Source organism: Rhinolophus ferrumequinum, chromosome 8, assembly GCF_004115265.2.
Source record: "Rhinolophus ferrumequinum isolate MPI-CBG mRhiFer1 chromosome 8, mRhiFer1_v1.p, whole genome shotgun sequence".
Lineage (NCBI taxonomy): Eukaryota > Metazoa > Chordata > Mammalia > Chiroptera > Rhinolophidae > Rhinolophus > Rhinolophus ferrumequinum.
In genome coordinates, this window is record NC_046291.1 from 82,886,556 (window position 1) to 82,913,177 (window position 26,622).

The 26,622-nt window shown below is 35.5% G+C and overlaps 1 protein-coding gene across 2 annotated transcripts in view; it reads left to right on the forward strand.

The window, feature by feature from the left end:
- ZRANB3 (zinc finger RANBP2-type containing 3) overlaps nt 1–26,622 on the forward strand; it is a 187,547-nt gene that overhangs the window by 70,703 nt on the left and 90,222 nt on the right. For both annotated transcript variants that reach the window (XM_033111716.1, XM_033111717.1), the window contains exon 3: nt 6,620–6,638. In XM_033111716.1, coding sequence (XP_032967607.1) covers nt 6,620–6,638 — 19 coding nt within the window. The remainder of the gene's footprint in view (nt 1–6,619; nt 6,639–26,622) is intronic.

The window sequence follows — 26,622 nt, forward strand, 5'->3', positions numbered from 1 at the left end:
TTCCAGTTCCAGGTTTAGTATCATTGTTTGATGAAGGAAGAAAGGAAGATGAAAAAGGAGCACTTGCCAACAGAGTTGATCCTATTTTAACAAGTTTTCCCAGAATCACCACCCAGTGACTTCTACTAATGTCTCATGGGTCACACACTGTGCCACATAACTACTCCTAGGGTTGTGTTAGTGAGGGCAAAAGGAAGAAAGGATTTGGGGAAAGCAACGTCAGGCTCGGCCACAAATTCCAAGGCCAGTTTTAAGGAAGACTGATTTGGAAACACTGTGGCCACTTCTGTCACATAAAGATCAAGTCAGGTCTGAGGCATTATTGGAATCTGTATCAAATAGATGTAGAAGTATGGCTGTGATCAAGAAGAGATAAATTCTTCATTTCATGTTGACTATTGTAGTTACTGTTAATAAAAGTTTATAGTTTGGAAGCTAAAAAACATCAGTTTCTTCATGAGTATGACATTCTGCATGCATGCACCCCTATGTGCCAGGTGATATGTCAATTATTCCATTTTTCTCTCTTCTAACTATTGTAAAAAATCTTTATTCATTCATCATTCCACAATAAGAAGTGTTTGGTGTAGGTGTGTGTGGGGGAGAAGATATGCCTCATACAATCCTAAACGCAAAAGAAAGCACCAAATATGCACACAGCTGATTTTAAAGTAGTGATTCAGGTAATCCAGAATATTCTTACAGTACTATTTTTTTTTCTATTGTAATCTATAGGAAAACTCAGCATTTGTAAAGAGAATTCTGACTCCCTGAAAACAAAAGTGTGCAAATTATTTTTCATGGGCTAAATCGGACCTATCAATTACTTTTGTAAATAACGTAGTCCCCATGCTTCATCCGAGGTTTTGCTTTCCAGTTTCAGTCACCTCACAGTCCACCTCAGCTTAAAAATATTAAATGGAAAATTCCAGAAATTGCAATTTGCGCCCTGTTCTGAGTAGCGTGATAAAATCTCACAGTACTTTACTCCATCCCACCCAGGATGTGAGTCATCCCTTTGTACAGCATTTCCAAGGTGTGGATGCTGCCCGTCATGCAGTCATTTAGTAACCCTCGCAGTTTTCAGGTCGACTGTCGAGGTATTGCAGTGCTTATATTCAAGTAACCATTATTTTACTTACCGTGTTTTCCCAAAAATAAGACCTACCTGGACAATCGACTCTAATACGTCTTTTGGAGCAAAAGTTAATACAAGAACCCGTCTTATTTTACTATAAGACCGGGTCTTATATAATATAATGTAAGACCAGGTAATAATGGCCCCAAAGCACAAGAGTCATAATGCTGGCAATTTAGATACACCAAAGAGAAGCCTTTGTAAAGTGCATCATTTAAATGAAAAGGTGAAAGATCTCGACTTAATAAGGAAGGGGAAAAAATCCTACGCCGAGGTTGCTAAGATCTAAGGTAAGAACGAATCTTCTGTCCATGACATTGTGAAGGAAAAAGTGTTGCTGTCACATCTTAAACTGCCAAAGTTACAGCCACAGTGCGTGAGAAGTGTTGTGTTAAGATGGAAAAGGCATGAAATTAGTGGGCGGAAAACAGGAACAGAAAACGTGTTCCAAGTGATGGCAACGTGTTGTGCCAGAAAACATTGAGCCTATATGAAGACTTCAGCAAGGGATCCCCTGAAACAAGGGACATCAAACCACTCCCTGCAAGTAAGGGATGGTTACACGGATTTCAGGAATATATTTGGAGTGAAAAATCTAAAAATTATGGAGACAAAAAGAGGGAGGGAGGGACCACATTCACGTAACTTTTATTACAGTATATTGTTATAATTGTTCTATTTTATTGGTTTTTATTGTTCACCTCTTACTCTGCCTAATTATAACTTAAACTTTATCATAGGTATGTTGTGTAGGAAACAACACAACGGATTCGGTACTATCCGAGGTTTGAGGCATCCTTGGGGTTCTTGGAACATATTTGCCGCAGATAAGGGGGCACAACTGTACTTTTAGCACCCCTCTTCTTTGCTACCACCCTTCACTTTTGCACATTCAGAGTTTCAGAATATGCCCCTTCTGTTTCGAGAGTTCTCATTTGTAATACACATCTTCCATTAAACACATGGATATCAAGTGCTTAGCAGATTTCCTTTTTATCTGGTTCTATCTTGATCTATACTTGTATTAAAGATTGTTTATTGTTTGGTTATTTTCTTAAGTATTTGTCTTCAGATGGTTTGATTGAATCATGTAATCTTGGAGCTCTTGGTTAGCCTGAAATATCTTTTTGCCATCCCTTTCTCAGCTGGATGTAACATTCATGAGTTCGGATTTCCTTTCAAGAGTTCTACTAGATGTGATCAAACAAAGCGGTGAATGTTTAAATAAAAAAAATTATTACACAGAAAGACACATTGCCATTAATCCCCCTCAAAACACTCCCCCTCACTTCGAACACACTTATCCCATCATTCTTGCTACTTTCTGAAGCAGTTCTGGAAGTCCTTTCTCGTGAGTGTGTTTACTTCATCCTCCATCATGACAACGTGCTCCGTGTCACACATTTGCTTCTGATACGACCATTTCTGTCAAAAACATTACAGTGTGTTCTCATCCACCTTATTCACTGGATCTGGCACTGTGCAATTTCTGGCTCTTCCCCAAAGTCAAAATGACCATGAAAAGTAAACGTTTTGAATCAATTCAGGACATTGAGGCAGCCACCATCATGCAACTAAAGACACTCACAAAAGAGGACTTCCAGAACTGCTTCAGAAAGTGGCAAGAACGATGGGATAAGTGTGTGTGTTCGAAGTGCGGGAAGTGTTTTGAGGGGGATTAATGGCAATGTGTCTTTTACTGTAATAATTTATTTGAACATTCAGTGTATTGTTTGATCACACCCCATAGATCTCTTCTATTGTTTTTTTAGCTTCTAGTGTTGATGATAAATCCAAAGCCAGTTCTTTTTTTCCCCCTTTATGGGTATTGTTCTTTCTATCTGAACCCTTATACGGTTTTCTCTTTATTGTTAAGATTAATGAATGTCATAAGGATATCATTACATATTTGCCTTTTCTCTTCAATCCAATCTGAAATTTGGTTACCCTTTCCAATTACCTATTAGAGGTGTTTCATCAGCTCAGAGATATTTTCTTTTATTTAATTGTTACCTCTCCTTTATGTGGTGTCTCTTCTCCTTTTAAACACATATTTTTGACATACTAGTTTTAAAGATCTACCCTTCAAGTATTTTTTCTTTTCCTTCAATATTTCTATTTGTTTAACTTTCTGCACTGTGCTTTGAGATAATCCTTGCACTTAATCTTCCAGTCTACTTATTAGGTGTCAATAATGAGACTCCTTTTTTTTTTTTTTAAATTCATCTACTTCTTTTAGTTTGACAATCATGGCTTTGAGGTTTAGGAAGAGAGAGAGGGAGAGAGAGAGAGGGGTGCATTAGAATTTACTTAAGTGCTCAAATAATTTTTGTGCAGGTGTTTATCTTTTTTTTTCTGACACTTGTCTTTCATGAGATTTGTGTTCTGATTATTCACTCTTATTCTGCTCTCAAATGTTGGGCCTCTCACATGGTCAGCGTTTTTTCTGTGATGGCTCCTTGGAAATCAGGTTGCTGATTGCTGAACTACCCTTAATAGAAGAAATCCTAGAAGTTTGAATGGGCATAGTACTTAAAGCTTAAGGACAACCTGCCCACTAGAGATACCTGCAGGAAGCCTAATGCTCTCTAAACTACTTGAACTCTCCTAATTTCCAAACTAGGAAGACCCAGCTGTCTCAATTAGGAAACTCCAGCATTTCAGAGGGATTGAAGGTCTTCAGATACCTGAAAGCCATTCTGTTCCAGTGACCCACACCCCTGTTTATGCCCAGGGCTCTGATGCTGCTTTTCAGTTGGTTAGCCACCCACAAGGCAATTTATCTGCAGACCAGTTGGCTCTGATGTTATCCTAGTAGAATTGTAAGCACTATCCAATAGCCTGTAGGTCTCAGCACCTGCTTAATTCTAAAAAGTTAAGGAACTTGGAGTTGGACATAGAAGAGAACAAGCCACAGTCAAGTTACCGTGTTTCAGAATACCTTGTATCCTCACTCGTTCGAATGCCATTTACATTCTGATGACTCTCACATTTATTTCGTCTCCAGTCTGTACCATTCCCGACTCTATATCCAGTGTCCTACTTAATAGTTCAACTTGGATATTGTCTTGTGGGAGACCCTGCTCGCTGCGTCATTTGTCCTGCGAGACGGCCTGCGGGGCCTCTGGTCCCGCTCCCCACTATATTCTCTCTGGCAGCTGGGGGAGACACACGCAGTAGTAGCCTCAGGACCCGCAGTCGGCCATTCACTTCTCTGCCTGCCAACCCACCAACCAATCAACGTAGTCCCGCAGTTACATCAGTAGCCAGTTGGCTAACCGGTTACAGCTGATGGCCAAGCAATCACAGTTGATGGTCATTCACCACCTGAGCCAGCACTTCCCCAAGCGAGTCCCAGAGCTTGGAAACTGCTCTCTGGGACTCTGTCCCCACAGACATCTAGCAGCTATCATGAAGTTTACCTGTTCACACTGAACTTTTGATTGCCATCCCTAGACCTACTCCTCTCCCAGCCTTTCTTATCTCAGTGAATGGCATTACAACCATTTTTCACAGTTAATTACTTAAGTCAGTATCTTAAGATTTATTCTTGGTTTCTCTCATTTTCACATCCACATCCCACTGGACCAGCAAGCCCTATTTGCTGTGCTTTCCAAAAGTACTGGAGCTGATCACTTCTCTCCGTCTGCACCCCTTCCACTCATCCATGGGTCATGGTTTCCCTCCTGGTCTGCTGCACGTGCCTCCTGACTACTCTCCATGCTTCTGCTCTTGCCCCCTACAGTTTACTCTGTGAGCCAGAGTCAACTTTTTAAAAGTTAAAATGTTGCTTCCCTCCCAAGGATTCTAAGAAAATCCAGACTCCATGCCATTGCTCATAAGGCTTTCCATGGTCAGGACCCCGGGTGCTTTCCAACTTTTTCTTTGTTTTTTTAACTCTTTTCCATGACTCACTGCACTTTAGTCACATTAGCTTCCTTGCCCTTTTAAAACTACTCATAACTATCTTATCTCAGGGCCTTGCACTTGCTGATAACGTTGTTGAGACTACTCTTCCTCCTGATTTTCTCGTACTTCCCTTCCTCATTAAATGTGTGTCTTGCTGAAATCTGTTCACATTGCCTTATCATAAAGACTGTTTCTGACCACTCTGTAAAATAGACACTCCCCTGCATTCCCTACTCCACGTTACACTGTTTTAGTTTTAGTTTTGTTTTTTTTTAATAGCACTGAGCTCCATTGAAATCATGTGCTTATCTGTTTATTGTCTTTTGCCGGTCAGCCTCTGTGAGGGACTTTTTAACTCACTGATGTACCCCCACCACTTAAAACAGTGCTAGCTACATAGTAGACACTCAATAAATAACATACACTTCAAGGGACATCTTTTCCAAATTTGAGTTGGATTTTAAAATGAAAAAGTAGGCATATACATGAATTTTCCTGGAAATAAATGATGTTTTTCAAAGTAATTGCTTTTTTATTTCTACTTTTAAGGCTTGTTTGCAAAAAAAATGTAGTAAATTTTTTACTCTTCCATATGTTTTAAGTTTCAGTTAAAGTATTTCTATTTTATTTTTCCGTAAAACTACTTATTAGGTAAGTTGACATATTTTTTCTTTTCAAGAATGAAATTCCACTTTACTTGTAACTCTTTCCTTCATAATGTATTTATTACTAAATTCTTAATTTGTGTTTTATGTTGAAAGAAATCTTATAAAATTATATAATGTCAAGACCACTGGTAAAAAAAAAGGAACGAAGAAAACTAGAAATAGTGACTTTATCCCAATTTTTTATATTTCAGTATTTTTTTCAAATTGCCTGGAAATCCCTTCAATTAAGAGATTAGTTTTTCCCTGTGTGATGTATACGCACTATGTCTAACCTGACCATACCTGTTATTTTTTTCTTTTTGTGCTTTGCTTTTTCTTCTTTTTAGGACCTTAGTTTATGCCCCCAACCTCAATTTTCAGTGGATAGAATTGACTTCTAATGGCTAATACGAAAAAAATAGAGAAAATTTAGCAAAATAATATAGAAACCAAAATTCAGCTTGAAAATAGGTTTAACATATCTAGTATTTCATATATAATTATATGTTGAACATATTGATATGTGGTTGACATTTATTTCTGGCACTTTAACCCAGCATTCTTTTAATATCTAGGGAAAACCAGTTTTAAGGTTTCATGGTAAGGAGGGAAGTTGTTGGCACAATCGCTGCTATTTTGCTATATTTTTGAAGGGTCATTTTAGCCATCTCCATGGGTAGGCAGTGGGAACAGCACAACTGAAGTTCTGACGCTCCCACATAGCCAAATGCAGTTGGCAGCTGGAGAGTCTTATAAAATCAGCACTGGCCCATGTTCTCATGCACACTTCTACACACCTCTCTCGGGCTTAGTACTTTAACATATTTGTAAACTGTTTTGTGACAAGCTCCTTAATCTGAACTTTTAAAATGGTTGACTTTGATAATTAAGACATTAATTGGATTTTATTTTAATTTTTTTCCAGGTGCATGGTGGCTGATGAAGTAAGTGTTTTCATGATTTTTTTGTCTTATTAATTTCCACAACTAATTTTTAGTGCCTACTAATTTACCGTGTACTGTCTGTCTGCCCATAGGACTATATTTCTACATATGGAAAGAAGGAAAGAGGGAGACAGAGTAAGGCAGGGAGGGGGTGTGGAGAGAATAACAATAGAATGGATGCGTATGTGTGTGTACACTTGCGAGTGCATATAAGACATGTATTTGGACCGTATATTATTAACATTAGTGATCCAAAATTCTATATTGTTGGCCTAGAAAGCATGAATGTGCTTTGAAATTCAGCCCCAAATGAACTGAACTTTTCTACTTGTCGTAATATACTGCTTGCTTCAAAAGCTAAACTGTTCAGATTTTTTTTCCTAAAGGTTGTTAGTTGTTTTGTATGAGTACAAAATACGTTAAAATGGTATTTTATTATTAATAAACAATTTGATACATTTAACTGGTATGTACTTGTATATATTGGATTCATGTTTTCTCACTGAAATGGAAGTTCTTGTTATATAAACTGTGATACTCTTTACATACATTCTTAGAGTAATGTAAATCAGTAAAGTTCTAATTTGAATATCAGGTTCGGAAATGTGCTGCTGTTTTCATGATGCCTTTAAAGCATATGACAGCAAAACATATACACTTAAAAATACATTAGAAACGAAGAAAATGGATACCGAATTTTAAAAAAAGAAGTAGAACCGTAAAAGATTCTGCCAGCTAACTGTCTTTTAGTTTTAGTTACATGATAAACTCACCAATGATTTGTCTCTGTGGTCTCTCCTTTAGGAAAAAAATGAATAAGAATATAGCATGAATATGAATGCTGTGCAAAACGTTGATATAGTTTGTTGGTTCATGCTGATTTATAGTTACCTAAGGTTGTAGTTTGAACTCTTCATTCTACAGGCACTGTTTAGATTAGATGTTATAGTTAGAAACAGTCATTGCCTGCGAAGGACTTCAACATGTAATTGAAGAGAAAGGACACAGATATTTGGGAAACAACAGAAATTTCCATTTTGGAACAGGATGAATTCCAAAGGCTCTTAATAAATTAATAATTTTGAGAGTCCAAAATGACTGAAAGAGGCTTGTGTTTTACTCCCTGAATATGTTTACACCAAATAAGAAAGCAAACTCATCACCCAAAATCTCAAAACTAAGCATAACCATTTTATATATCTATAAAATACATACGCTTGTATGTGACATACCGGGGGTGCCAAAAAAATGTATACACATGACTGGTATTCATCTTTTGTTATCAGTGTATATTGTGTATTATTACAATTTTAATACAGTTTTTTCCTTTCTTGAAATGTGTATACGTTTTTTTTAGCACCTCTATGTGTATGGATGTATGTGTATTCATATTTTTTTAACAGACCAGTTTTATGTTCACAGAAAATACATTGTAAAAGGTAACACCATCTTTAAAATCTCCACAAGCAATTCATAGAGAAAGTCGTATTAGCAGCTATGGCATATCATTGCTACCTTGTTCTTCATTTTGATATCTTAGCGATTTGGATATGCCTTAAATCTATGGAATCATTCATGGATTGAAATCAACGCTTGATCAACACCTTATTTCTCCTATTCTCCAGAAAACTTCTGTCTTCCCCTCAGTGAACATTACACTAAGGGTTGTGAAAGTTCATGATGAACCCTTAGCCAGCAAGAGTTTTTCATTATATTGTCACTTTTCCTCAGCTCCTGTTACTTACAATCACATGGCACTTGTCACAGTTTGAGTGATTTGTGATCTTTCAAAGCCATTCTTATTTTTATATTTAATAAATGTAAAAGAACCATTTAATATTTCCTCAATACTTAAAAAAAATTGTCCGTTTTGTGTCCGTCATAATTATTTCTCTCTTTTCACCATCATTTTAAGGACTCTCATTCTCTTATAGCTATTCAACTTTGCAGGGCTTATTATAGCAGATTCTGTTAATAGTGTTAATTAAGGAAAAAACCCTCGACTTTACAAATGAGTACAAAAAAACAGCCTACAGCAATAAACAGTATGATGTACAAGTCTAAAATCTCAGCTCACAACCACTAATGACCTCTGGTAGTGGTAGAGTTGAAATGTCATTTTTATGGAATCTTTACCAAGCTAGTGTGGATGAAAGTTAGTTAGTAAATTAAAAGTGCTGAAATGGAAAGAACTTGTATATATGTAAATTATATGAACTCTGGTTTGACCTTCATTCTGTTTTCTAATACTATCCTCCTTATCACAAAATGGTACTGAAGTCAGAGAAGCACATATAGTTTATAATTTGGAGGTCAACCACCTTTTGATTTTTAAATTAAAAAATATAGTTTTTATGATGAATATTTGATTCGTCAAATAGCTAAGTCTTAAGAGAGCAATTTTACATCTGTTACTGAACCTCCTTATTTTATTTTATTATTTTTATAAATTTTATTGGGGGATATTGGGGAACAGTGTGTTTCTCCAGGGTCCATCAGCTTCAAGTCATTGTCCTTCAATCTAATTGTGGAGGGCACAGCTCAGCTCCAAGTCCAGTCACCATTCTCAATCTTTAGTTTCAGGGAGTGCAGCCCACCATCCCATGTGGGAATTGAACTGGCAACCTTGTAGTTAAGAACTCGCACTCTCTAACCAACTGAGCCATCCGGCTGCCCGGCTGCCCCTCCGGAAGCTCAATGGCAGCTCATTGTCTTCAATTTAGTTATGGAGGGCACAGCTCACTGGCCCATGTGGGAATCGAACTGGCAACCCTGTTGTTCAGAGCTTGCGCTCCAACCAACTGAGCCACCCGTCCACCACTGAACCTCCTTTTCTTTAGGTGCTTGAACCCACTTGGAATATTATATAATTTTGCTGTCTGCTGTGATCTTTCCTCCCTAGCTTTAAAACAAATGGCTTACTTGGTTGTGTGTGTGTGTGTGTGTGTGTGTGTGTATTTGGTGATGGGGACTAAAGTAGAATACTAACAAAAAATGTTACACAAAACATTTACTGCTATTTGTCCCCCTTCTTCTAGTATTTTTCCACTATTATCAGTTTCTAATGTATTAAATCTTTGTGGAATTATGTATCTCTCTACTATACACCAGGGGTGCCAAAATAAATGTATACAAATGGACACTTTGGCCAATGTTGCTCAAGCAGTAGTTCGCCATCATCAAAAGTGTCTGGACACTGATGGTAACCGCTTTGAGCACCTCTTGTAATTGCAGAAGTCAGACATGACTTGTATTCATCTTTTGTTATTGGTGTATATTGAGTATGACAATTTTAATAGTTTTTTTTCCTTTCTTAAAATGTGTATACGTTTTTGGCACCCTCTGTTATAAAGTAATCATTAACTTTAAATTGGAATGGTGATTTAAATTCTGTGTAATTGTGTGACTGTTGTTTATTTCAATTATAAAACTATACTTCAGGTAACCAACAAAGCTGCAACTTTTAGTAAAATTAACTTTGCAAACCTAGCTTAAGCTGTTTTAATTACTTCTTTTTCCCCCCTCTTGGTTTTATGCAATTAAGTGTTGTTTCAAGAAGTGTATAGTGAATATCCAGAAACTGTTGTGAATTTGTATTCCATAAATAATGGAATTCAGACCATAGTTTGTGTTCAAGCTGGTGCATTATTATCTTAATTGCTTTTTAATAATTCCTTTTTAACCACTGTGTCTTTCTTCTGTTGTTCTTCAGTTGAAAATCACTGAAAATGTTAATTCATAAAAAGATTTTAAATGTGAAAAATAATTTCACATTAACACAAACCAGGATATACATGGAGAAAAATATCAAACCTACATACTTCCTACCTTATTTGTCAAGTATTTAAAGGCTATTGTTCTTTGTAGAAACTTAGTTTTTAGAAAATTTTGTAATGTTAGTTTTTACTTTAAGGAAATGGGATTAATATCTTGGATTTACATGAATAGCCTAATATTGTGTGTTAGTGGACAAAATTTTGTCACTTCACAGATTCTGTCTTCTCTTATCTATAGTATTTATTATCAAACTCAGAAAATTCCTACTTTCCTTTTATGTAATATTTTTTGTTAGTACTTTAGCCCCCCTCACCACACAACACACACACACACACACACACACACACACACACAATTTTTTCTTAAATTTCTTTCCTGTTACTTTAGTAAACATTTAGGGTGTGGACAGAATAGTATACCAAATAAGTATTGCTTTCCTTCCTTTTTCAAAAGAAAAGGAAACTTTTGTCAAGGCCACGCTGCTTGGCTTGGCTTCCTTTGTGACATATTAATAGATAAATATTTGGAACAAACGTTCTACAGTCATCATTATGGATGCTTTTCTTTTGGTTAAAGTGCTTCTCTGGAGGAAGAGTTTGAAAGGGAGATGCAGTGGGACCTGTTCAATACGGGGAGAAGTATTTCGGCAGGCTGAAGTCAAGTTTGAGAAACCTTGTCAGTTTCTCTGCAGGCAGAAATGTGTACGTGTCTGTAAACACTGAGATACCCCTTTGGAAGGTGATTTCTGCCCAGAAGACCTTAAATTTGATACTGTCATACAGACTTTGCCAACATTAATTTATACATTTGAAGAATAAGAAATTAACTAGATGTGAAGAATTTTAGTTTTCTTTTTATATAAGCCTGACCCTGGTTTGACAAAGTAAGCTGAAATGGAAATCTTTATTCCATTTTCTTCTATATATCCTAGCTTTCCTTTACCAGGACCAAGTTGACTTTAACACTTCCTCCTTGGAGCTCTTACTGTTTCGAAGTCATAACCCTTCTTTGTTACTGACACATTTTTGTCTAATGAAGGAACTGATTAAATAGTTAACAATACACGTAAATATGTGTCAGGTTCCATTCTTGTGTTTCACATGTATTAATTTATGTCATCCTCACAACAGTTTTATGGGGGTATTATTATTATTATTATTATTATTATTATTATCATTTTGCAGATGAGAAAGATGAGGCACAGAGAGGTTAAGTAAATTGCCCAAGAATGTACAGCTAGAACATGCTAGGAGCTGATGTTTGGCCAGAAGCGATCCAGCTCTTAAGTCTATCAGTTACTATTCTATACAAAGTTTCCAGGTACCAGACTTTCTATATTTTGAAACAGGATTTCTTGAGGACAGAAGAATCTGCAAGACATTCTTCTTGCTCAAATGAATGAAGCTGAATGTTAGATAAAGGTGATGGCATTACAATTTTGTGCTGGTGAGACTATCTGTGCTCCTTTAAATCAGTAGAATTTGCCTGCTTCCTTTCCTTATTTCTAAGACCCATCTGTATTATTTGGGGATGTTCCTTTTTTGTAAATAAAATTTTAATTTTAAAACTGTTTTGAATTTATAGAATTGTTGTGAAAATGGTACAGAGAGTTCTTGTATACCTCATGTCCAGTCCCCTATTATTAAGATTAGTATGATATATGTATCTCAAAGAACCAATATCTATATATTATTAACCAAAGACCATACTTTATTTAGAGTTCCTCACTTTTTTTCTAATGTCCTTTTTCTGTTCCAACATCCCATCCAGAATACACATTACAGTTAGTAGTCCTATCTGTTTAGGCTTCTCTTGGTTGTGACAGTTTCTCAGACTTTCCTTGCTATGAAGATCTTTACAGTTTTGAGAATTAATGGTTCAGTATTTTATAGACTATTCCTTAATTGCAATTTGTGTGATGTTTTTGTCATGATCAGGTAATGCGTTTGGTCATCATGTAAAGTGGTGTTGTCATCATGTCACATCGAGGGGACATACTATCACTAGACATATCACTGTTGATGTTAACCTTTATCACCTGGCTTGACGTAGTTTGTCAGGTTTCTCTATGGTAAGGTTACTGTTTTTCCCCCCTCCCTTTCCATTTTTTAAAAAGAAAGTAACTATATGCAGCCCAGGCTGAAGGAATTGGGGATTTACACTCCACTTCTTTAAAGGCGGAATAAATACATAAATTATTTAGAATTCATTCATTCATTTACTTTATTATATATTTCTATCAGTATGGACTCATGGATATTCATTTTATATTTTAGGTTATTATCCAATACTACTTTCTTTTTTGCTCAAATTGTTCCAGTTTTGACCATTGGGAACTTTAAATTCACTCCTGTGTCCCTTTGACATGCCTCCCTCATTGTGGGGTGTTTTGTTTGGGGTTTTGAGTTTTGGGGGTTTTTGTTTATTTGTTTGGTTTTTGGTTTTTTAAAGCATTTTCTTACTTTCTGGCACTACAGGGTGCTTTGGGCTCATCTTACATACTTTCGCTAGAATCAGTCATTCCTCTAAGAAAACCTGTGCCTCTTATTGAAGAATGATATTAGAACCAGGATCTAAGTGCTAGGTGTACTCGTTTTTACTGGACTGTCATTTTCTCTAGCTCCTTTCAGCTGACAGAGCAAGGAGATAAATGTGTGTATACTAACATGTGTGTATACATATGTTTGCTTATATATATATGTATATATATATACATATGTATATACACACATATATATGTACACATATATATGTAAAATCATCTGTATCTGTAATTGAGCTAGACATGAGTTCAAACTGATGCCTGCAACTCTAATCAATCACCACATGGATCATTCTAGCCCCTCTTCCTCCTCACTTGTCTGTAACCTCCCACTCCAACAGTGAGAATCCTGGCGCCCATCATCTGCCATCCATTTACTCAATTGTTCAGTTTCAGTATGCATGTGTGGTGGTCTCGGTATTACTAACCTGTACCCCCGTGGGAAGGAAAATTGTTAACTACAATGCAGTGCTTATCCTTTTGCTTTATTCCTACAGACCCCACTCAGTTTCAAAATGGTGCCGGTCAGTGCCTTATTTCTCTACTCCATTCAGTGAGCTTTTCATACATTTATAATACATTTAAGTTCTTTCCTCCCACTCTACATTCCATCATGAGATCCCTCTACCTCCTTAATTATTTCTTAAATACCTGTATACATTAAAGTTTACTCTTTGTAGTGTAAAGTTCTGTGGATTTTCACAAATGATTCATGTCTCAATTCACCATTACAGTATCACAGAATAGTTTTACTGCCCTAAACAGTCCCCTGTGCTTCACTCGTTTACCCCCTCCGCCCCCCCGCCAGGCCAAAACCCCTGACAACCACAGATAAGTGTAATGAATCTATGACTTTGCCTTTTCCAGAATGTCATATAATTGGACGCGTACCTTTTTCAGACTGGCTTTTTTCACTTAGACATTTAAGTTCATCCATGTCTTTTTGTGGCTTGATAGCTTTTTCTTTTTTATCACTGAATAATATTGCATTTTATGCCTGTACCATAGTTGGCTTTCCATTCACCAAAAGGAAGGAATATTCTGGTTTCTTCCAGTTTTTCACGATTATGAATAAAGCTGCTGTAAACATTCACGTGTAGGTTTTTGTGTGGATATGACCAGTTGAGTAGTTATCTAGGAGTGCAATTGCTGGACTATATGGTATATTCCTTTCCTAGGGCTGCCATAAGAAAGTACCATTTAACTCGTTGGCTTAAAACAACAGATAGTTATTCTCTCACAGTTCTGGAGGCTAGAAGTCCGAAATCAAGGCATAAGGAGGTTTGGTTCCTTCCGAGGACTCTGAGGGAGAATCTGTTCGATGCCTGTCTTCTAGTTCTCGGGTGATGGCCAGCAGGCCTTGGCGTTTCTGGGCTCGTAGCTGTATCCCTTCAATCCCTGCCTCACTTCAGTTCCTGCCTCCATCTTCACGGGTCATTCTCCCTGTGTGTCTATGTCTCTTCTCTCATGAAGACATCAGTCAGGCTGGATTACTTAATTAATTACATCTACAATGACCCTATATCCAAATAAGGTCACATCCTGAAGTACTGAGGGGATGGGACGTCAGTGCATCTTCTGGGCAAGGGGAATACAGTTCAACCCCTAATATACAGTAAGACTGTGTTCACGTTTGTCAGAAGCCGTCAGTGTCTTCCAAAGTGGCTGCGCCATTTTTCATTTTCGTTAGACATGAATGAGCATTCCTCTTGTCCTGCAACCTCACCGCAGTTGGTATTGTCACTTAAAAAAAAATAATACAAAATTTTAGCCATTCCACTGGTATCTCATTATTTTTTAAATTTGCAGATTTCTAGTGACATACAAGTATATGATGTTGAGCCTCCTTTCATATGTGTATTGGCCATCTATGTATCTTCTCCGGGGATGTCTCTGATCCATTCTTTTGCCCATTTTTTAATTGGGTTTTTTTCTTTTTGTTGTTGTTCAGTTTTAAGATTTCTTTATATTTTAGGTACAAGTCCTTTATCAGCTATGTGTTTTGCAAATATTTTCTCCCAGTTTGTGGCTTGTCTTTTCATCTCTTAAAAGTATCTTTTACAGAGCAGAAGTTTTTAACTTTAATGAAGTCCCACTTACTGACATTTTTCTTTCATTGATTGTCCTGTTGGTCTTGTATCTCATTGCCAAATCCAAGGTCACCCAGATTTTTTTCTATGCTATCTTCTAGGGGTTGTATAGTTTTGCATTACGTGTAGGTCTATGATCCCTTTTGGGTTAATATTTGTAAAACGTATAACATCTGTATCTAGTTTCTTTTTTTGACATATGGATGTCCCGTCATTCCAGCACCATTTGTTGAAAAGACTATTCTTTCTCCACTGAATTACCTTTCTTTCTTTGTTAAAGATCAGTTGACTATTTGTAGGGTTCTATTTCTGGGTTTCTCTTCTGTTCCTTTGATCTGTGTCTATTTTTTCCCCAATACCATGCTGTCTTGATTACTGTAGCTTTATAGTCATTCTTGAAATTGGGTAGTGTGAGTCATCCAACCTTGCCTTCTTCAGTTGGCTATTCCAACTTTTTCGCCTTTCCATATAAATTTTCAAATCAGTTTCTCAATCTGTGCAAAATAGCTTGCTGAGATTTTAATTGGGGTTGCTTTGAATTTATAGATCAAAGTAGGAAAAATCTATAGAACAAATTGGGAAGAAACCTTAACAATGTGTCTTTGATCCATGAAGACAAAATATCTCTCCATTTATTTAGAATGTCTTTGATATTTTTTTCTTTTTACCAACACTTGTTATTTCTTGTCTTTTTGATGATAGCCATTCTAACAGGTGTAGCTGATATGTCATTGTGATTTTGATTTCCATTTCCTTGATGATTAGCGATGTTGAGCATCTTTTCATGTACCTGTTGGACATCTATCTGTATATTTTTGGGAAAATAGCTATTCAGATTCATGGCCCATTTTTAAATCTGATTGTTTAGTTTTTGGTGGTGTTGCTGTTGTTATTTAGTTGTATGAGTTGTTTATATATTTGGGGTATTAACCCCTTAACAGATAATATGATTTGTAAATATTTTCTCCCATTCAGAAGGTTGTCTTTTCATTTTGTTGATGGTTTCCTTTGCTGTTCAAAAGCTTTTTAGTTTGATGCAGTCCGATTTGTTTAGTTTTTTCTTTTGTTGCCTTTGCTTTTGGTGTCACATCTGAAAAAATCATTGTTAAGATGGAGATCAAGGAGCTTTTTGCCTATATTTTCTTCTAGTTTTATGGTTTGAGGTCTTCGTTTCAAGTCTTTAATCCATTTTGATTTTATTTGTGTGTATGGTGTGAGATAGTGGTCCAGTTTCATTCTTTTGTATGTGGCTGTCTAGTTTTCCCAGCACCATTTATCGAAGAGACTGTTCTTTCCCCATTGTATATTCTTGGTTCCTTTATCATAAATTAATTGACCATATATGTGTGGGTTTATCAATGTGTCTGTTTTTATGCCAATACCATACTGTTTTGATTACTATAGCTTTATAATATCATTTGAAATCAGGGATGATGATGCCTCCAGCTGTGTTCTTCTTTCTCCAGATTTCTTTGGCTTTTCAGGGTATTTTGTGGTTCCATACAAATTTTAGGAATTATCTATTCCTATGAGAAATGCCATTGAAATTTTGTTATGGATTGTATTGAATCTGTAGATTTCTTTGGGTGGTATGGACATTTTATCAATATTAATTCTTGCAATTCATGAGTACAGAATATCTTTCCATTTATTTGACTCTTCTTCAATTTCTTTCATTCATGTTTTATAATTTTCAGTGTATAGGTCTTTCACCTCCTTGGTTAAATTTATTCCTAGGTATTTTATTGTTTTTGATGTAATTGTAAATAGGATTGTAATTGTAAATAGGATCTTAATTTCTCTTTCTGAAACAATAGATTTTTGTATATTGATTTTGATTCCTGCAACGTTCCTGAATTCATTTATCAGTTCTAACAGTTTTTTTTTGGTAGAGTCTTTTGGGTTTTCTGTATATAATATCATGTCTACAATCTATACACTGTTTATTTCCTTTTCTTGTCTTTATTGGTCGACTAGCACAATGTTGAATAGGAATGGTGAGACAAGACACCCTTCACTGTTCCCTATTTTATGGGGAAAGAGTCCACTTTCTCACCATTATGTAGGAAGTTAACTGTAGGAATTTTTTTAGATGCTCTTTACCAAATTGATGAAATTCCCCAGTGTTACTAATTTTCTGAGAGCTTTTGTCATGAATAGGAGTTTATCAGTTGCTTTTTCTGAATCAGGTAATATGATATGATTTTTTTTCTTCTTTAGTCTTTTGATGTTGTGGATTATATTTTTTTATATTCAAGTGTTGAACCAGTCTTGCATACTTAGGATAAATTCTACTTGGTCATGGTGTATACTTGTAATTTGTCTTATACAGTGTTGGATTTGATTTGCTAATATTTGAGGATTTTTGCATCTGTGTTCCTGACAGGTATTGGTTAGTACTTCTCCTTTCTCATAATATCTTCGTCTGTTTTTGGTGTTAGGGTAATGCTGGCCTCATAAAATGAGTTAGGGTGTGTTCCCTTTGTTTTCCGAAGGCCAAAGATGAATCAAATGAAAACAGTCACTGTTTACTGCCACTAGAGTTATATTCCTAAAATTTTCCATTTCTTCCTGTTGCATGTAAAGCACTTCACAAGCTAGCCACTACCTCTTTCTTTCATTCTCTTTTTCTGTTCTTCTCCTGCGTAAATTTTAGTGACATTTCCATTTCTCTACTTATTGTAATATCTACTACTTATTATCAGAGTCATATTGGACAGGTTACTTAATCTTTCTGAGTCTCAATTTCCTTGTGTAAAGTAGGGAGTAATAATACTTTTGTCATGAGATTACTTATGTAAGGAAGAGGATAAATACATCTCAGCTTTTTCTTTCCTTTTCTCCTATTCCCAAACACCATAACTTTGTGTGCTTCTATATCTCTAAATAGGGTGTTCTTTTTCTGATTCATTCCTTTCCTTCTATCTTCAGCCCTTTCCCCACGTCCATCTAACAAAATCATCATTCAAAATCCTCTTCAAATATCACTTCCTCGTGTCACCACCCTTGGTGCTTCTTGGTTCCTCTGTGCTCCAAATTCTACTGTCATTTGAATTATGTTCTACTCATCTGGTTCTCTCCCATAGAACGGAACTCCTAGGACTGAAGCCATGTCTACCTAGCAGTGTCTGGGGAATAGTAAATTTCCAGTTGATGCCTTCCAAATGAATGAATAAGAAAGGGAAAGAGAACTTATGTTGTCTTACTAATTTTGTTGTTGTTCACTACTTGAGAACATTTGAGCTCATCAAGACAATCTTGTCTACTAGTGATGAGTACTTTAAATCAGATCCAAACCCACTACAACCCACCTCTAGTTACCCTAGGCATGAAGGTAATGAAGAAAAGTTTCTGTTAAGTGAGTTTTGGGGCTTGGGGGTCTTTAAAAAAAACACAACATTATTAAAATGTGTAGCATAGAGTGTTCTTGCTGTCCTTCAAGTCATTCTTCAGTCTGAATTTTTTTTTATCTTGAACAGTAGCAACGGACAAATGCAACTGATTACATTTTCAATTTTAAAGAAGTTTACCCTGATTTCTTTGGAGGCTGATGTAATTTTGTTTAGGGCTCCTGCTGTTTTGCGCAGCTGGGCTATTACAATGTTCTCTCAATAGTCTTGGACAAAATTCAAAATGAAAAACAGAGGTGACAGCAATGGTGATTTAAACCCTGCCCAGATAGAGTCAGACACAAAGCATCTTCCTGGAATATAACGTTTACTATTCACATAAGCGTTTGAAAGGCACAAAGCCCCAATGCCATTATCTTACCCTAAATCACTGTTATTATACGTTAACAGTTCCAAGTACATTGTAAGGAGAATGCTGCAAACATTCCTGCCTCACCAGTTTTTATTAAACGGATTGTTCTTAATGAATAGAAATTATTTAAAATTGGGAGGGGTGGTTAAAATTAAGTTTCACCCCATAATCTGCTTTTCCTTTTTCAGTTATGGCCTTAAATTTCCACAGAACGTTAAAAAATCCCAAAGAGGCCACAGCTGTGCTGGGAATTGGACAACAATTCTGAATATACATAAAGGCTCCAGACTTTTCATAGAGAGTGGCTAGGGATTGTTATTAGTCCAGGTCTTATTTCTTTACATTAGTACGTTTTAAAGCCATTTTTTTCTTTAGCCATTGATTAACCTACCTTTCATTCCTATAGTCAACAAATTGATATTATTGAGGGTCTTCTATTTGCTAAGTTCTTAGGTAATAGATTTTAAAAGCCTGTGAGAAGCTTTCAATCAGGAAATGAAGGATGGGCGTGGGGGAGTGTATGTCTCTGTGTGGTCTGTGTAAAAGGTAGGATATGAGAAATGAAGTTGACAATATAAATTCTGTGGTACTTTTGTAGAAGGGACAATAATCCCAGCTTAAGTCAGAAGACACTGTGGAGGAGGTAAATTTGAGGTGGGCCTTCAGAAGTAAGAAGAAAACCAGCACTGAAAAAAAGGGAATTGAGTTTATCGACTGGGTAACCTTCCATGGTTTGTGAGCTGTATTTCACAGAACTGAGGGCATGGGGCTGCGAGGTCCTTAATGTACTTTCAGCCGTAGCTGTCTGACTTTTTCGGTTTTGCAAATGTTGAATTTCTTTGTAATGTTTTCTTTGAAAAAGGCTTACACTGCTTTTTAAAAGTTTAAGAACTGCTTTTCTAGATTGTTAGTGTTCTCTTTTTGTGTATTACAGTGATGTGAAGTGTGTATCTTTCTTAATCTTTATTTAATTTTACTCATAAGTGATCGAAAAATTTTCAGTAGAATAATTCAATCTTTGGTGTTTTCTGCAGGTTCTAATCTATTTATTCTCCTCTCAAGCTCTAAAGTTAATTTAGAAATTAATTTTTTAATGATGATAATATTTCCCTATTTGAAATTTTATGTCTATAGGAAATATTATGCTATAGGAAATGAGATATTTCTAGGGAGTTAAAGTTTTTAGGACAGCCAAGCATCCAAATTTTTTACCATAACAATTTTGAAGGGAAGATTTTCTTTCAAGTGGTCTCTGTATATTACTGCTGCTTTAAACGTTGTACACTACACATAATTTAACCTTTTTTCAGTTACTTAAGATTATCAACTATTGAGACAAGTTAGACCCTTTCCTTAAATCTCCTTGGCATTTTTAAATTATGTGTATGGTTCTTATGCTTCGTTTTTTCTTCCCTGTCCTAAGTGAGTTTCTACATAAAATGAAATGACTCTTTATCTGTTTTTATTAATATTAGTACTGAGACCATTAATGATAAATAATAATAAAGAGGATAAACATATTATTAGCTGAATATTCTTGCCACTTTTCACATTTTTATTTAAAATCCATCTTTAGGTTGTTTCATAATATATCATTAATTTATCAATAGAGTTGGTCATCTTTTTAAATTCTAACGTTAATTTCTAACATTTATTACTTTTTTATTCCAACATTTTCATAATATTTTAGTTGTTTTTTAACTTGCTGGTTTACTACATAGTGTAAACTGTGAATTTAATGAACTATTTTCTCTATTTTTAATGTCACTAGTGTTTCAGTAAAATGAAATCAAGACCAGGTTTGATCTTAACATATGCATCTTTCTCATATAAATTAACTTTTACTTATATTTTAGTGTTATAATCATTAATACTTTGCAAGTAACATTTGTTTTGATTCTAAACCCAGTTTGAATTTATTTCTTAGGAAGATTTGATTAGATAGCATTTTCATTAAATTTTCTGAAGTTGAGATATATTACATTTTCTCTAGTCAACTGGTTCCACAAAACCAGAGTCATTTTTTAATTTGACATGGATGATATTTAATAAATGAGGAATGTGACTAGCATATGATGCTATTGTTATAATTTTGACATATCTCATTTCTTTTTATGGATTAAAATTGAATTCCTTAAGTAATAATTGATGGGCTATGCATTTTTTAGCCTTTTTTGTACATAGATTCATTTAAGAAATTTGGAGCCATGACTAGTTCTAATAGAAGACAAAGGAAGAGAAATAACAAAGAAATTAACCACTAACATATTTAGTTCTATAGGGAAAACAAGGTGCCTCCCTAACCAATAAAAATGTCAGAAACCAAATACATTTCACCTCGCTATAATACTTCCCTGGGTTTCGTTGTATTGTAGGAGAAATTATCTGTAACTATGTCTAATGTAGAAACAGCCTATACAACTTCCACTCTAGAGAAGAAAACTATATAGTTTGGAGCCAGAAAAATCTACCTTGATTTAGGGTGGTTGTTTTTTAGACAAAATAAGTCATCTCTTTAAATATTCTCTAAACATATTAAGAATAAATTTTTCAGTAATAAGTACTTCTAAAATATCGATGGTTTTCTCCTTATTCTTTAGTAGGCCTGGTTTTTTCTTTATACCTGTTAAAAAACAAAATCCAACCAAGTAAATATGAGGATTTAATTGGCTTTATTAAGCAATTCATGAATATGGCAGCATCCCATTTAGCAACTAGAAAGGTGTTCCAAGGGTTGTAAAAATGGAAGGTTTTTATAGGAAGAAGTGTAGGGTAAGGGATATATTAACAAGAGCAAAGAAAGGATCAGTTTTAGGCCTGGACATCTTTTCTTTGGGGGAAAAGACCAGAAAGGGTTTTTATTTTGTAGATCGCCTCTTCTTTCCATGGGGGATGGAGAGGATCCATTGTGACAGATTACTTGTGTTTGGCCAGAAAGTTACAGCTTGGTTGATTAAGATTATGTTTCTGAGATAGGTTAAAACTGCAGTCACATCAGGTATTAAATCTAGGTTTAGCATCAAGGGCTTTTAGCACAGGTGATGCCATTTTGGGCCTGTGGTTTTCTTTCAACATAAGCGAATTTTAACAGCAATTTTAATTTTGGGTTAGCATTCCATATCTGTTTTTTAGAATGACAAATTGAGTTTACAGCCTTGTTTGATTCATATTCTTGCTTCAGTTTCAGCAATAATACTCTAGCCTAATCCTAGGTTTGGTAGCCATCCTTCCCTTTTTACCCTTTGAAAGCTATCTACCCAACTTGTTAGGGCTCCATTTTTAGTCAACAGTGGCATTTTGGCAATTGGTAGAAGATGTGATCAGCATTTTGTTTCTTCTTGCTTGTTTCCTTTTCATTTTATGTAACCATTTAAGGAAGTTAATTCTTATTTTTTTTTTAAGACTTTTCTTAAGAGGCTTCCTTTTTACTTTCTTTTTCATATACATTAGTACCATCTTAAAAGGGTCTCAGTTCTGAATCTGAGTAGTGAATCTCTGACATTTCTTAATTAACATTTTCAAAAATTACTGGATTGAGATTTCAGGTTCTTTCTAATGGTTGTTCTTAAGTGATTGCTATGTATCAATACATGAATTGACAGATTAATACAAGTACTTGTTCAACTGAAGCTTGTTCAACTTGTTCATTCTAATACCTTGCAAACATTTTGTCTCTGAACCTATTGATTGATTTGCTTTTGATTAATTTGCATTTGGTCCCTTATTTTGGAAGCAGAAGTAATTTTCTTCTTATCACAAGTAAGTGGTGGCCTTATTTATTTACTTCACTTTCATCATAATTTTTTATGTGTCATTATTTAACTGAAGAAAATATTTTATTATGCTGATCTGGATTTTGATGTGAGATTCTTTATTCTTAATTCTGACATTGTCTTCAAATTATAGTGTTGCTACACAAAAAAGGAGATAAAGCACCACACTGTAATTATTTACAGTGCTAAGCAAGAGATTTGCTCATCTTATCTTTTATAAAATCTCTAGCTGAATTGATCTATAATCATTAATGGCAGTAATTAGTTTTCCAAGTGCAAATGTTCATTGTCTGTTCTTTGTGTCTTAGTCCTTAGTCCTTGTTTCCGTATACTTCTGAAAGACTCCTTTGTTTACATTTGTGATCAGCATATTTACAGTGTTATATAACATGGATAATTTTGTATTTTGATATAACATGGATAATTTTGTATTTTTCTTTCCTTTAAAAATACATTATATTTGATTTCTCTGTGTTCATTACTAGAAATTTTAGTGATATAATTTATTTATTCTTCCATTTGTTAAACAGTTATGTTTTGATCATAGCAGCTTAAATATAGCACTTTAGTTGATTACCTGAAATAACAGGTAATCAAAGCAATGCACAAATAAGATTCCCTTTAAGAGCTTTTATTGAACTTTTGAAATTAGTTTTTTTCTATTAAATTATTAACTCATCTAACTAGATTGTGAGGTTGAAGCCAAATTCTGTTTTTGTGAAAGTTATTCTATATACTATATAGCAAAGTAGAAAGCACTGTGATTATACTGCCTTGGAATTGTAATTGAAGATCAACTGAGAAACAAAATTCCCCAGAAATTAATAAGAGTAGTAAATGGTGAAGAAGTAACTAGGAAGATAAGCATTAGTTTAACAAGGTTTATTTGCAGATTCCTCTGGTGCCTCCCTGGACTGATAAGAGTCTGTCTCCAGTAAAAGGAGAATTTATTTCCTGCCGTTAGGCAGAAAAGAGGGAGCTTTTTCTGCATTTATGGCTTCTTAATTGCCTTTAGCTCAAAATAATTTTTATGGCAAAGAGGCATATTTTGGGGTAACATATTCTGGTTTCCGTCATTAGACAGTTTTCCTAACAGCATTAGTTGAATGAACCATGTTTTCATTGGCTTAAAATGCCACCTTTATCATATACTCGATTCCCATATGTATTTGGCATATTTCTGTACTCTGTTCTGTTTCATTGCTCTATTTTGATTGTTTCTTCCAAAGTATCAAACTTTTTTCATCTTAATTGGGAACTAGCTACTTACCTAAATTCTTTAGTTAATGCCTAGGAACTGCTACTAATAATGGTAATCATTTTTCTATTGATTCTTTTGGTTTCACATTATCTGCAAGTAATACACTTTTTGCCTGTCTGTTCTAATATTTATATCTATTATTTCTTTCTCCAGTTTCTAATATCAATGGCAATGTATTTTTCTCCATTAAGCACGGTATAACCTTTTTTGGCTGAGATACGTACTTTTTTCATGTGAACAGATTATCCTTTTAGTAATAGTTAATAATAAAGGGCTTTTATTAAGAATAAAAACTGCATATTTTTAGTTGCCTTCTTGGCATCTAAAGATTATCATATGACAGTTTTCCCTTTGATCTATTAACCCTGTGAATTGTAATAACAGACTTTCTGGTTGAACAGTTTTTTTATTCCTGGACTTGAATTCTTCTTGATCATATTATTCTTTTAATGGTCTACTGAGTTCTGTATTCTAGTAGTCTACTTAAAATGTTTATACCCATACTCAAATGTGAGATTGATCTTTGATTATCTTTTTGATGCCTTTCGTATTTTGCTATCAGTGTTACACTGACTTAAAGTAATTTGTTAAAAATTTGTAAGTTGTTATTTTTTCAGCACTGTCTGGAATGGTGTACTCTGGGCCACTCCTTCCAAAATAGGACAGCTCACTTGTCTTTCCTCCCAGCACAACTGACTCAAGGTTGTAGACCTGTAACTTTTTCTTTCCAGCTTTTTATTTGGAAGTTATTTCATCCTTATAAAAGAGCTGCAAGAATATCAACAGTACCAAGGACATCCATATAACCTTTACTCCGATTTATCTGTTGATAACATTTTATCCCCTTTGTAAAGATGTTATTTTTTATTATTATTTTTTTTTTTACTTTTTTTGGCGGGGAAGGGGTTGGGAAGAGGAACAGGACTTTATTGGGGAACAGGTGTGTACTTCCAGAACTTTTTTTTTTTTTCCCAAGTCAAGTTGTTGTCCTTTCAATCTTAGTTTGTGGAGGGTGCCATTCAGCTTCAAGTTGTTGTCCTTTCAGTCTTAGTTGTGGAGGGCGCAGCTCAGCTCCAGGTCCAGTTGCCATTGCTAGTTGCAGGGGGCACAGCCCACCATCCCTTGCGGGAGTTGAGGAATCAAACTGGCAACCTTGTGGTTGAGAGCCCGTGCTCCAACCAACTGAGCCATCCAGGAGGCAGCTCAGCTCAAGGTGCCGTGTTCAATCTTAGTTGCAGGGGGCAGAGTCCACCATCCCTTGCGGGACTCGAGGAGTTGAACCAGCGACCTTGTGGTTGAGAGCCCACTGGCCCATGTGGGATTCGAACCAGCAGCTTTAGGAGTTAGGAGCACGGAGCTCCAACCGCCTGAGCCACCGGGCCGGCCCAAGATGTGATTTTTTTAACCAAACTTTCCTAAAGACTTGGGAAGAATAAAGCTACAGTATTAAAAATGTAACATGTAACTGCTAACACTAGAAATGGTTGTTCTTCAAGTCCCCATGCTCAGACCCAGCCTCTGTCACTGCAGACCTCCCCACTGCCTTACTTTCTGCTCTCCTGCACCCGGGCAGCAGCAAGCTGTGTTTGGCTCACGAGTCTGCTTGCGTTCTGCTACCATCCTCAACTCCGTATCTTGTCTTTAGAAAGAGAAGTTTTCATCCCATCTTGCTGCCCTCTGAGGCCATCCTCCTTTCTAGCCTTGCCTGATCCCACTGTTTTTCCTCCTGGGAAAAGCTTTCTCTCACCCATGAAAAAGAGCCAGACAATCCGGGAAGCGTGACAGCACACTTCCCAAAGTGTGCCCTCTTTGGTCTTAAGTAAGGAGAAGTTCAGGGTGGGATGTCCTCATCCCTATGCTCTGTCCCCTGCTCTTTGTCTCCTAGGAGACAAGAACACGTGAATAAACGCGCGCACACACGTCTAAGAACAAACAATAATTTTCAGACATACTATCGCCACTTCCATATAGGAAAGAAAATTATAAGTTAATCTATAAGAACAAGGAAATAGTTCTGCTAAAACATATACCTCCTTAACAATAATAAATAGAATAAATAGTAGAACATAGGATTTCAGTCTGACATTTCCCCATGTAGTTTTCTTTACTTACCTTTGTTCTTCAGTAAGATTTTAAATCTGCCTATCCAAAAGAGTCCGTCAAAAGAGCCTCTTCTGGAACAAATTAGCCATTTATTCTAAAGACAAACCCACATCTCTGCCCTATAAGATACAACAAGCTGCTAATCACTTTAAAACTGGAAAAATTTTCTAGTTTCAAAATATTCTCAATCAGCAGACATCTTCTGTATGCAGTTGCTGTATAAAAGCAGTTGTGATATAAAAAATTGAAACTGAAATTCTATGTGTCAATTGGGATCATTGTTATTGAATTGCTCTTCATAATTTTGTGGAATAAGATATTAAGAAAACGTAAAATTATTCTCCCAAATAAAATAGTGGTTTATTATTTTGAAAACATTGATAAAAATCTACCCTTGACGTTAATTTATTCTATTTAGTTCTTCTAATATAGTACCCTGACTGTTGTACTATTATGGAGTCAAGACTTTGGTTCTCAATAGATGATTTCGCCTTAATTGTGATAAAATACTGATGACTCCATTTAACAAATTCTGTTGTAGTTAGAGCCACAAGCTTTGAACCACCTATTAAGTGTAGTTATTTCTGTATACCTAAATTACTTGAAGTGTGTTATTACTTTTATAATTGAATGTAATGCTATTTAAAATTCTTGGCAAAATACTGCACTCTAAGTA